The sequence below is a fragment of the Mobula hypostoma genome, chromosome 19, assembly GCF_963921235.1.
Source record: "Mobula hypostoma chromosome 19, sMobHyp1.1, whole genome shotgun sequence".
NCBI classification, from domain to species: Eukaryota; Metazoa; Chordata; class Chondrichthyes; order Myliobatiformes; family Myliobatidae; genus Mobula; species Mobula hypostoma.
In genome coordinates this window covers 47,904,751-47,918,203 of record NC_086115.1, presented here as the reverse complement: position 1 = coordinate 47,918,203, position 13,453 = coordinate 47,904,751, and the positions used below count along the sequence as shown (strand labels likewise).

General features: G+C 38.1%; 1 protein-coding gene across 3 annotated transcripts in view; it reads left to right on the top strand.

Moving 5' to 3' along the window:
- dock1 (dedicator of cytokinesis 1) overlaps positions 1 to 13,453 on the top strand; it is a 575,517-nt gene that overhangs the window by 170,206 nt on the left and 391,858 nt on the right. For all 3 annotated transcript variants that reach the window (XM_063071820.1, XM_063071822.1, XM_063071821.1), the window contains 3 exons: positions 10,018 to 10,115; positions 11,924 to 12,013; positions 12,984 to 13,084. In XM_063071820.1, the coding sequence (XP_062927890.1) occupies positions 10,018 to 10,115; positions 11,924 to 12,013; positions 12,984 to 13,084 (289 nt within the window). The remainder of the gene's footprint in view (positions 1 to 10,017; positions 10,116 to 11,923; positions 12,014 to 12,983; positions 13,085 to 13,453) is intronic.

Here is a 13,453-nt window from a genome sequence, read left to right as displayed (position 1 = left end):
CTTTTAGATTTGCCCCAATATTACACTTCAACCCATTCCACTGGTGGCAATTTTGCCCTCTCATCTGCCTGTCCTTCTTCACAGTCTCATATACACTGCATCTATTTGTATACCAGCAGTTCAATCCTCAACCTTATCACTATAGTTCCCATACCCCTTCCAAATTACTTTGTCCTCCACAACAACTCCAGCAAACCTGTCTGCAAGGATATTGATACCGCCCTCAGGTTCAGGTGTAACCCGTGCTTTTTGTATAGGTAATATCTTCCCCAATGAACCAGAAATCTGAAACCCTGTCCCCTGCGTAGATTTCTCAGCCATGCATTCATCTGACAAGTCTCCTATTCTTACCCACAATGCAACATGGTAGAGGCAACAATCCAGAGATCATTGTCCTTGAGGTCCTGCTTTTTTTGCTTTCTACTTAACTCCCTGGTATTCTCTCCTCAGGACCTCATCCCTCTTTTTACCTATGTCATTGGTACCGATATGTACCACAGCTTCTAGCTGTTCACTCTCCCCTTTTAGAATGCTGTGAACCCGATCTGAGTCATCCCTGGATCCTGACACCTGGGAGGCAACATAACAACCAGGTGTCCTTTTCACATCCACAAAGTTTCCTATTTGCTCCTCTTCTACTCCCCTTCTGTTCTGAGCCACAGAGCCAGACTGTGACAGTGACTCGGTCGCTGCGGCTTCCTACCTGGTAGTATCCAAGGCAGTATACTTAATATTGAGGGGAATGCTGCACTGGCTGCCTATTCCCGTTCCCTTTTCTGACAGTCAGCCAGGTACCTGCTTCCTGTAACTTAGGTGTGACTACATCCCCGTAGCTCCTATCTATCACATACTCATTCTCCAATATGTGTCAAAGATCATCGAGCTGCTGCTCAGTTCTTTGAAATAGTCTCTCAGGAGCTGCAGCTCGATGCACCTCATGCAGATATTTTATTAGGGGGACTGGAGGTCTCCCAGAATTCCCACATCTCACACATTGAACATACTAATAACCCTGGATCCATTCATACCGCACTATGTGCTAGTAGACAAAGATGCAGAAAATTAACTTATGAGAAACTTAGAGCCTGTTAAATGAAAACCCGTTGAGTCAAAACCTGATCACTTTAACCCCAGCCCACTCCGACAATGGCAGCTCTGCTTAAACCTTATTTTTGAGCATCTAAGAAAACTGAACTGTGATCACTAACTGAATGTTATTTGTTTAATAACAAATGTTCGTTCCAAACATAGCAGTATGTTTAATTGCCCTCTGTGGAAATAAAACAAAATGAGCATTTTATTGCACATTGTGGCCACAATTGATCAATGTGCCTACTCAGAACTCTAGCAGAGATATTTGAATTATCCTTAGCAACAATAGAGGTACTAGAGGATTGGAACATAGCCAATGTTGTTCTACTGTTTGAGAAAGGCTCTTAAAATCGATTAGGAAGTTATAGGTTGGTGAGTCTGACAGCAGTTGTGGGAAGTTATTGGAAGATATTCTAAAGGTCCAGATATATACACACACACACACACACTTGGACTGATTAAGCATAGCATGCATGGTTTTGTGCATGCTAGGTCATGTCGAATCAATTTTATAGAGTTTTTCATGGAAGTTACCAGGAAAGTTGATGCAGGCAAGGTAGTGGAATTTAGCCTTCATGGGAGGTTGGTTAAGAAGGTACGTACATTTGCTCGGCATTCAAGATGAGGTAGTAAATTGGTTTAAACATAGGCTTTTTGGGAGAAGCCAGAGTGGTAGTAGATGATAGTAGACTGGAGGCCTGTGACTAGTGGAGTGCCACAGTGATCGGTGCTCAGTCCATTGTTGTTTGTCATCTTTATCAACGATCTGGATGAGATAATGTGGTTAACTAGATCAGATATTTTGTGGATGATACCAAGATTGGGGGTGTAGTGGACAGTGAGGAAGGCTGTTATGCCTTGCAGAGGGATCTGGACCAGCTGGAAAAATGGGCTGAAAATGGCAGATGGAATTTAATGCAGACAAGTGCGAGTTGTTGCAGTTTGGTAGGATCAACGGGGAGGTCTTGCACAGTGAAGAGTAGGGCACTAAAGTGTGCAGTGGAACAAGGGGATTTGGGAGTACAGGTCCACGATTTGTTGAAAGTAGCATCGCAGGTAGATAGGGTGGTAAGGAAAGCCTCTGGCACATTGGCCTTCATGAATAAAAGTATTGAGTACAGGAGATGGGATGTTATGTTGAAGAAGTATAAAATGTTTGTGAGGCCTAATATGGAGTATTGTGTGCAGTTTTGATCACTTACCTCTAGGAAAGATGTAAATAAGGTTGAAAGAGTTTAGAGAAAATTTACAAGGATTATACCAGGTCTGGAGGACCTGAGTTATAAGGAAAGATTGAATAGGTTAGGACTATGTTCCTTAGGACATACGAGATTTGAATGGAGGTTTGATAGAGGTATACGAAATTTTGAGGGGTATAGATAGGGTAAATACAAGCAGACATTTTCCACTGAGGTTGGGTGGGACTACAACCAGAGTTCATGAGTTGAGGGTGGAAGGTGAAAAGTTTAAGGGGAACATGAGGGGAAACTTCTTCACTCAGGGTTATGAGAGAGTGGAACAAGCTGCTAGTACAGGTGATGCATGCAAGCTCGATTTCAATGTTTAAGCAAAGTTTGGATAGGAACATGGATGGTAGGGTATGGAGGACCATGGTCCTAGTGCAGATCGATGGGAGTAAGCAGTTTAAATGGTTTCAGCATGGACTAGATGGACCAAAGGGCCTGTTTCTGTGCTGTAATTTTTTATGACTCCATGAATCAACAATATTAATATTTCTTTTGAGCAAGCTCTGGTGATTTGTCTGGCTTTCATTTCCAAATCTTGGATTTCTAAACTTCATCATAAGCACGAACCAGGGTTAGAACTCAGACAGTGAATTTTGGCATCACTATGGATCTCCATCGCCTGTTCAGAAGAAATATTGATACTGTCATTTTCCATCTCCTAGAGGTTCTGAATTAAAATGCTAATTTACCGAATACTGAACTGCTCAGGGAGAAAGCTGAGCATAATATCCATAAATCTGACAATTGATTCAAACTCTTGTATCAGTAGTGAAGGAGCAACACTTATTCACAGGCACATTTTCACCATATATAACAAAATACTTCTGAAATGACAGAACAGTAATAATTTGTTAAGTGTTTCATTTTATCAGTCGTTTGTCATTATTTTAACTGCTTTGTCTATCACTTAAAAGTCTGCCAGAATGTCAGTGAGAGTGCAACCCTCTCACCAGGCTAGCATACAAACCTGGCTCGTTAGCTAACTCCGATGACAGCCATGTGACTGAGCGGTGAGAAGGCCACCTTTCATAAGCAGTATTCATCTCGAGTTGTTATGATTTGGGGTTCAACTGAACAGGAAACTTGGGATCTTCTGGGGAGGAACATTGATTGTAGCGAATGCTGTGTAAATAATGAATTATGCAAAGAAATTAACAGGTCGTATACCAAATAAAATTACAATATAAATATATTTACCAAATTTTCAACTTTAGCAAACAGTTACAGAAAAAGAAAAGAAAATGAGAAGGACCCATTACAGTTAAATTTGTCTTAATGTGCACCTAAACGTTGGAGCTCATTTCTGGAGTGGTTGGATGTATAGCTTTACTCACGCACTGAACCAGAGTCTGTGTTATGGTAACAGCCACAGTCTCAATTTCCCTTGAAGACCATCTTGAATCAATTGGCTCGCTCAGGAATATTGGCACCTTCCTACTTGGAGCCATTGATCTGCACAAAGCACTTCTTACAATAAGGACTCTCTTTCGAATGGAATTTTGCGGCATATTCCCTTGTGCCCCACTCCGCAGCTTCTGCCAAAAAAAAAAACAAAACCAGGTTACTGTCCTTCAGAAATCTCTTCTGCCCAGCGCTCCCCGGAGCAGAAAGTTACAACAGGTACCAAGACAACCCCAATTGGTTGACACCGCATTCCTAAGTTGAACAACATGGCTCCTTGTCCTTAGCCGAAACCTGGACACTCTTACTAGCAGGATACACCGCTTTTACAGAAAAATGCTCAAGTAAAAGTACCTCAACATAGATCTTACCCAGGATATTACATATGTAATTCCTAAAGTACTAAGTAGCAAATTTGAAAATGAACAATTTTGTTAATTTATGCAAGAAAGTAATTCCTCCACACAAAAAAGTGACAGCACTTTTAGATACAAAATAGATACAAAAGAATTACATGAAATTGGCAGTGGTTGAAAATTGCTAAAACATGCACATCACCAATTTTGGTTCATGATATTCACAAAATTTAATTGCTATGTTGGTTGGCCAACATGCCTTCCAACTCTTGCTTCTGAAATTGCATCACTAAAATTTATTTCCTCTTATCTCTTATTCTTTAAAATATTCCTTAAAATCTGCCTCTTTGGCCATGCATAAACTATTTAAATGTGTGATCCAGTGTAAACTATTTTAACGATCTATTAAATACTGAAGTATGCTTGTAAAATTAAAGGTTCTAACCCATTATCTGTTACAGAACTATAGGATCATTATACGAGAGATGTATGGCTTTCAACCTATCACAGTTGTGCCTCCTTTTCATAAAACAATCTAGTTTGCTCTATTCCCCCACTCCTCCTCCTGCATCCTCCATATACTTTACATTCAAATACATCACCATTTTCTTTTAGAAAGCTACAATTGATTTTCATCATAAATTCAGGCACTTTATCACACATTACTAACTATGTTCCTTAGATCAGCTCCAGATCATTTGCTACAAGTTTTTAATGTCATGTTTGATTCTTCATATTTTTGTGAAATGAAAAGGTTTTTCTCCACTCAACCTATCTAAACGTAGATATCTCAAATCTCTCAATCTTCTCCATTATGATGAGATCTCTCCAGCTTCCTCAATCTACCCCCGTTCCCTGCTTCCTGGAACTATTTGAACAAAGCTTTTCTGCACCACCCTTGGTGATTTCACAAGGTTCAGAGAATGAAGTGAACTAAACTGATACAGTAGTCTAGTTGGGACCTTACAGTGCAACATCAAGGCTTTTAACAGCTTTTTGCTTCTGTATAACTTTGCATCTCTATTTACGATGCATATATCTCCTGTCCTTCATTAAATTCATATGTATTCCAGCATATTCAAGTATTTATCCAGATATATGCCAAGGACTCTGTCCCTGCGGGCATTTTAAGATTGTATCACTTACGCTGTCTCTCACATCTCTACATTAAATGATATCTGCCAACTTTTAAGTTGGAAAAAAAATCCACCCCAATAGTCACCCATTAGTCCCAACAAACCTTGAATTTCTATTCTGCATAAGATAAAAAAGAACTCTAAACAAATTGCAAAATATCAGAAGACCAAGCACACTCCCTTGCCTGCCCCAGTTTGTTCTAAGTGTGCTATCCAAATAGTTATTCCATCCATGAGCCCTGTCAACAAATCCTGGCAGGTTTTTGAACCAGGATTTGTACAGAATAGTAAATCAGAGCTATTAATGGGAAAAAAACACAAAATTACTAGGACAACTGTCCTCGAAATGAAAATAAATGGCTTTCCTTCCAATGCAATTAGCATTTTCTTCAGGGTCTGTGATGCTATTTTACTTGCACTTTCACACTTCCGTCATTTCTTCCATCCCTATAATCCTACAGGAAATCTGTGCTATTCTGTTTTTTCCCCATCAAATCCAATTTTAATTCCCCAATCATTGGTGCCAATGGTTTTAGCTGCTATGATTCTAAGATTTGAAATTCATTATTATAATCAGAATTTAGAATAAAACAGCTCAATAATACAGCCCTTTGGCCCACTGTTTTTGTGCTGAACTTTCCAAGTGCCAACCTAAACTATCCTATCTGTCTTCAAATGGTCTGTATCCCTCAATTTCCTGCCTGTTCATGTGTCTGTCTCAGTGCCTCTTAAGCATTACTATAGTAGACACGCTTAGGTACATATGTATAGCTAGGGTGGCTAAGAATTTTGCACAGTACTGTAGTAATTTATGTATTGCTGCTTTGGGGGAAAAAACAAATCTCATGACATGTGTAAGTGATGGTAAACCTGATTCTGATATGGGTCTCTAACATGGACTGAAAGTGGAAGAGGGTCAGTGAGAGGAGAATCATAGTTGGGAAAAGGGGTAGGCAGAGGGGAGGGAGCGGGAAGAGACATTCTGTGTTGGTCAACGAATCAATTGCCTGGTGTCTTAGGGCAGAGTGTGTCTGCACCTGTGCTGCCCTTCACACTCCTAGCACTTCTTCTCTGCCACCTAAGATTTTTGTACAGTACTGCAGATAAGTCACTTGCATCGAATGGACTACCCTCCATGGTTCTGAAAGAGGTACTGAAGAGATCGTGGAGGCATTAGTAATGATCTTCCAAGAAACTCTAGATTTTGGAATGGTTCTGGGTCACTGGAAAATTGAAAATATCACTCTACTCTTTAAGAAAGCAGGGAGGCAGAATAAAGGAAAATGTAAGCCAGTTAGCCTGACTTCCATAGTTGGGAAGATGTTGGAATTCATTATTATTGCCAGTTATCGGAGTACTTAGAAGTACATGATAAAATAGGTCAGAGTCAACATGGTTTCCTTAATGGGAAATCTTGCTTGACAAATCTGTTGGAATTCTTTGAGGAGGTAGCAGATAGGGTAGACAAAGTCAGTGGAGTTTGATTACTTTGATTATTTTGAAGGCCCTATTACAAAGTGCTGCACATGAGGCAGCTTAACAAGATAAGGGCCCATGGTATTAAAGGAAAGATACTAACGTGGCTAGAATATTGGTAGACTGGCAGGAGGCAAAGAGTGGGAATAAAGGGGGACTTTTCTGGTAGGCTACCAGTGACTAGTGGTGATCCACAGGGGTCAGTATTGGGACCGCTTCTTTTCACATTATATTTCAAAGATTTGGATGATGGAATTGATAGCTTTGTGACCAAGTTTGCAGGTGATAATGAAGTTGGGTGGAGGGGAGGTAGTGTTGAGAAATCAGGGAGACTGCAGGAGGAGTTGGACAGATTAGCAGAATGGGCAAAGAAGTGGCAGGTGGAATATAGTGTAGGGAAATGTATCTTCTAAACTATTTTCTAAACAAGAGAAAATTCAAAAATTAATGGTGCAAAGGGACTTGAGAGTCCTTGTGCAGGATTCCTTGAAGGTTAATTTGCAGGTTGAGTCGGGGTAGTGAAGAAGGCAAATGCATTGTTGGCATTCATTTCAATAGGACTCGGAAATGAAAGCAAGGATATAATGCTGAGGCTTTATAAGGTATTGGTAAGACCGCACTTGGAGTACCGTGAGCAGTTTTGGGTCACTTATCTAACAAGAGATCTCCTGGCATTGGAGAGGATCCGGAGGAGGTTCATGAGAATGATTCCAGGAGTGAAAAGGTTATTATATGAGGACCATTTGATGGCTCTGGGACTATACTCGCTGGAAATCAGAACAATGAGGGGGAGATCTAATTGGAACCTATCAAATATTGATAGGCCTAGATGGAATGGATGTGGAGAGGATGGTTCCTATAGTGAAGGAGTCTAGGACCAGAAGGCACAGGTGCAGAATAGAGAGGGATGTCCATTTGGAAAAGAGATGAGGAATTTCTTTAGGCTGATGGTAGTGAATCTGTGGAATCCATTACCGCAGACAACTGGAGGGAAAGTCATTGGGTATATTTAAAGTGGAGGCTAATAGGTTCTAGGTTAGTTAGGATAACAAACATTACAGGTAGAAGATAGGAGAATGCTTCTGAATGGGGTAATTTTGCTCTTATGTTTTATGGTCTTACAGTCTTGTATTTTATGGAATAAAATGTTTGCAAAGTCCAACAGTAAAGAGCCTAGTTTCTCTTTAAGTCTAGGCATAGAGGATCTGGAGCTTTAAGGTCAAAATGGAGTTCCGACTAGTTGTTTCGTGGTTTAATAAAGTTTGGTTTTGCATTTAAATATGAAGTTCATATTTTATTTCTAACAAAAGATGCAGACTGAATTACACTAACAAGTTGAATTTTTTTATTTTGTGATTAATGATGAGATTTCATTTAAAATAGAGCATAATTAAATAATTTATTTTTTCTCAATAAAATCAAAATGACAGTTTAATTGCAGGTGTTGTGTCCATAATGGATGACTGTGGACAATACACTTGCAAGTAAATGTTCTATTTTGTTTCATTTCCGTAGATCATTGTGGACAAAAGAAATTATTAGTACAGGTCCACAATCCCTTATCCAAAATCCTTGGGGCCAGTTGCATTTTGGAATTCAGAATTTTTCAGATTTCGGAAAATTGATAATTATATTGATAATTAACCTGTCCCAGTGCGGGTGGTCTTTAGGACCCGGGAGAGCTCCGGACCTATGCACATCCTCCCATATACTTTAAATCATCTCTAGATTACTTATGATACCTAATACAATGTAAATGCTTTGTAAATAGTTGTTACACTGTATTGTTTAGGGAATAATGACAAGAAAAAAAGTCTGTACATGATTGAACAATGAGTGCTGGAGAGAACTTCCGGGTTTTCCCGATATGTGCTCTTTTACAAATGCTATTACAGTTTATTTATAGAGTAATATACTGATAAATGAAATAGTGGGATAATTATAGACCATAAATACACTAGTACATTTTATTTCCAATAAAAACATTCAATAAAACATAAAAATATACAGCTTCAAACAAACCGAATCAAACGCATGGTAAATGACTTATTGGAATAAATGTAGAACGTAAATACTCTAGGACATATACAGGTTCAAACTAAGCTAAATACATACAGGTACCTCTCGTTAAGTTGCATAATGTCTGGTAAACTACGCTAAATACTCTCCAGGTATCTGATGGGCCAGGAACAGAATCCTCAAGTTATGAAGCAGCACTACGATAGATGGCGTTTTTAAAGACTTCAAGTGCCATCTGTCTGATTGACATAGGTTTATGTCTAAGCAATCTCTCTTTAACTGAGTAAACTGCTAGAAACTCTTGCTCACTGATAAATGCACATTGTTCAAGGCCAGCAATTAACTGATCACACATTTCCACCATATCGTCTATGGAGATTTTTTCACTTGTGTTCAAATTCGTCAATGTAATTTTCAGCTGCTTCATGATCAGCAGAAGCTTTTTCACCACAGATTTTCAGATATTTTACACCATGACGCTTCTTAAAGTTTTGCAGCCAACCCTCTGAATATTGACACTCACCTTCAATGTTCAGTTCTTCATGGTATATTCTAGCTTGTTTCATGATCAACATGCCATTCAGTGGCATACGTTCGCTTCTTCGTTGTCTAATCCACTCAATCAACACATGGTCAAGATCTTCATTCTTTGCCCTGTGCTGCGTTTTCCTATTTTTCATTAGCTTATGGTCATCACTGTCACTATAAAACTTCAGTAATTTGTCTTTCTGTTTCTTTAAATCATATATACAGTGAAGTTCTGACACCATCTTCTTCCGTAAGACGCTGCGCAGACACACCACGATCAAGCTTCTACAATAACTCCACTTTCTGCGTTATTGATGATGATAGATGCTTCCTTCTCTTTTTCTCATTGTTACCCATAGGGGTATCTGCAGCTCTTTTTGACATTTTCACAGTGAAATTAAACACAAAGTCAACATTGAACACAAAATATCAGCGAACAGCAAACGCACGTGTAACCAGTACGAGCGCTGAGCCACAACTGACGTCTGGCGGCCTCTACTAGTGCTGCCACGTCACACCTGATGACGTCAGCTGTTGGCGTGCCAAACAAGCCTTGTTATGATATGCTGCACACTCCCACGAAAAAACTTCGGTTTTTGGAGCTTTTCGGATTTCAGAATTTTGGATAAAGGATTGTGGACCTGCACCAGTCACACACTGCAGTTGCATAGTACTTTTTGTTTACATTGTTTCAGACTTTTTAAAATTGCCATTTTACTTTGTTATTAATAAGAAACATCCTTGTATGTGGTTTGTTTACAGTGGACCTCTTGGGACTTCTGAAATGGCGGTCAAACACAAATTTGCTGCAGCAGAATTTGAGGCAGTTGATGAAAGTGGATGGAGAGGAGGTTGTTAAGGTAATTGGCTTCCATTTTCTGAAAAAAATTAGATGTCATGTATGTTAAATTTCCTAAGCTAAGATTTGTGTGCATTCATGTGTGAGTATAATTTAAGACAAAAAGTAGCCACTCATTAAGATGCAAAGTTGCAATTGGTTTTAATACTTAAACTCCAAGTATAATTTTGCTTTTGAAATGAAAGAACTTAACTGGATGTGGCACTTCATTGCAGTATTACTGAAACACTGCACTAACAAAAGTTCCAAACTAGAGATAAGATGCTGAACAAAAGCTGTGCCTGCCCTGAAGTGGTTGCAGTAAATCCCTTGACATTTGATGGGAGACCAGATGAGTTATCTTTCAAGAAACACAGTTGAATTAGATTATCCAATCATATCATTATATATTGTGAGACTTTGTTGTTGCATTCTCCTCTAACTAGAGTGACAACTCAGTTCAGAGAAGACACATGCAGGTATTTCAATATTAGTTTTCTTTATATATTTATATTCATGAATTCTTGAAAAAAGGTAGATCACAAAGTTCAAAACAAATTTATTATCAAAATATGTATATGTTATCATATATTACATTGAGCTTCACTTTCTTGCATATTTACAAGGATAAAAAAATTGCAATACAATTTTACAAATAGCTGAATAAACAGACAAAATCTGACAAATAACCAAACTGCAAAAGAAGACAGGCTGGGCAATTAAAAAATAATATTGAACAAATAAGTTGTAAATATCTCAATGGTCTGTGGTCCTTAAAATTTTAGTTCATTATTGATGCCTAAGGGGTCTGCCATGTTGTTCTCTGTAACCTCAAGGCAGAACCAGAATCAAGTTTAATATCACAGGCATATGTCGTGAAATTTGTTGTTTTACAGCAAGAGTGCATTGCAATACGTGGTAAGAATTACATGGCAATTCATGTACAAAGAATGCTGTCGTGCTTTCTTTGTAATATCATGAATATGTTGAGCTCAGGACAGATCCTCAGAGATGTTGTCACCGAGGAACTTCTGATTCCTTGATGAAGACTGATGTGTGTTCCCTTGACTTGCCCTTCCTGAAACCCTCCAATCAATTCTTTGATCTTACTAACATTGAGTGTGAGGTTGTAGCTGTGATACCAGACAATCAGCTGATCCATCTCGCTCCTGTACACCTCTTCATCACCATTTGAAATTCTGCAAACAATAGTTGTGTCTTTGGCAAATTTATAGATGTTATTTGAACTGTGCTTAGCCACACAATCATGCAACTAGTACAGTGGGCTAAGCAAATGTTCTTGTTGTGTGCCAATGCTGACTGTCAGTGAGGAGATGTTATTTACGATCTGCACGGACTGTGGTCTCCCAGTGAAGAAGTCAAGGATCCAGTTGCAGATGGAGGTACAGAGGTTTTGTACTTTAAAAAAGAATTAAAACTGAGGCTATGATCGTGTTGAACGCTGAGCTGTAGTCAATAAACAGCAGTCTGACATAAGTATTACTATTGTCCAGGAGATCCAAGACAGTGTGGATAGCCAGTGCGATGGCATGCATTGTAAACTTATGGTTAATATAACTAAATAACTTGTAGCATTTCAAATTGAATGATTAACTACTTTAGAAACTCTACTGATAGATACAAAGAAAGAGAAAGAAAATTGGGCATCACTGGCACTCGTCCCAGCGTCGTCTGCGTGGCTTTTTTCTTGTGTTTGTGCTTTATTAAAGCAATGAAATACTCAGAGAATGGGGTGTTTTTTACTGTGGTGCTTAACCAAAAAGTTTAAAAAAATAAAAATAACTTTAACCTTGTTTGTATATATTTCAGTTTTTGCAAGATACACTTGATGCACTTTTTAATATCATGATGGAGAATTCTGACAGTGACACTTTTGACACATTAGTTTTTGATTCTTTGGTAAGTAAAATCTTTGGTGCTATTCATATTTTCATATTTCTTTTGTTAACTAGCTTAAGCTTAAATAGCTATGAATTAGTTTTGTAATCATTGGTCTTCAAATAATGTTAATGAATTGATAAAGGTAAAATTTGCTGCAGTTTATTCTCAAGCTTCAGAATCTTCTTCACAGTAAAATACAAACTAATAACGAACTTAATTATTACGATGATATTGGAGGTCTTATGGCTGGTCAATCAAATCTTTTTTCTGTCGGCCTACTTTGAAATATTAGATGCTAATATTGTAGATGGAGTTGAATCTCATCTTTTTGTGTTGTTACCTTGAGGACAGGTTTTTTTTAATAAGTTTTCTTTGAAATTTTAAATTTCATTCTTGTTTGCAGATTCTTTCATTGTCTTATCTCTCTTTCTCTATGAATCTTTCTCTGGCACTGCAACCCTTGACAACAATGTGCTGTTCCAGCATTGGCTGTTTTTGATTTTGCTGATTTTATTTTCCACTATTAATGGCAATTCCTTCAATTGTCTGAGCTTAAAACTCTGGTCTTTCCTTCCTTGATCTCTTTGCTTTTCTAGAGCAACACACACACAATGTTGGAGCAAGTCAGCAGGTCAGGCAGCATCCATGAACAGAAGTAAACATTCACCATTCTATGGCGAAATCAGATCCTGTTCTTTTTCCTCCATAGGTGCTGCCTTACTTGTTGAGTTCTTCCCAGAACTTTGTGTGTGTTGATCCAGATTAACGGCATCTGATTTTGCAGTTATTTTCTGCCTTAGCTCCCAGTGTAAATCATTTTAATTTATTTTCGATATTATTTGGAGTTTCAAATTTGTTATACAAATTTAATACAAATGTATCTATCACCCACAGCATATCAAGTAATTAGATGTAGACTTATTAAGAATATGGTCTCTATAAAATAATTTTATTCATTTAAACTAATTTGTTTCTTTTCCCTCTCCAGGTATTTATAATTGGACTGATTGCTGATAGAAAATTCCAGCATTTCAACCCTGTTCTTGAAACCTATATCAAAAAGCACTTTAGCGCAACTTTGGCTTACACGTATGTTTTTTTAAAATCTGACATTTCATGTTTGCAATGTTATATATGCTGATTAGAATATATTCTGTTTCATTTCTACCTTAGGTTAAAGCATGTTTTCAAGATTTTTGTTATAAGTAATATACATTTCTTCTATAAGAAGTTTCCACAAAACATGTTCACTTTATTTTATAACTAATAAAAGGATTCCTGGTTCAATTAAAACTTTCCTTTAGGTCACTAATTCCTTGGAATTCTACACTTGTAACTGGAATTCTTCAGCGTAATTCCTATTGCTGCATTTGGCAATCTTAGAAAGGCAGTCTAAAAATCATTTGAGTGGACATCCACAAAGAATGTTTCATTACTGGAAAATTGCTGGTGCCATGC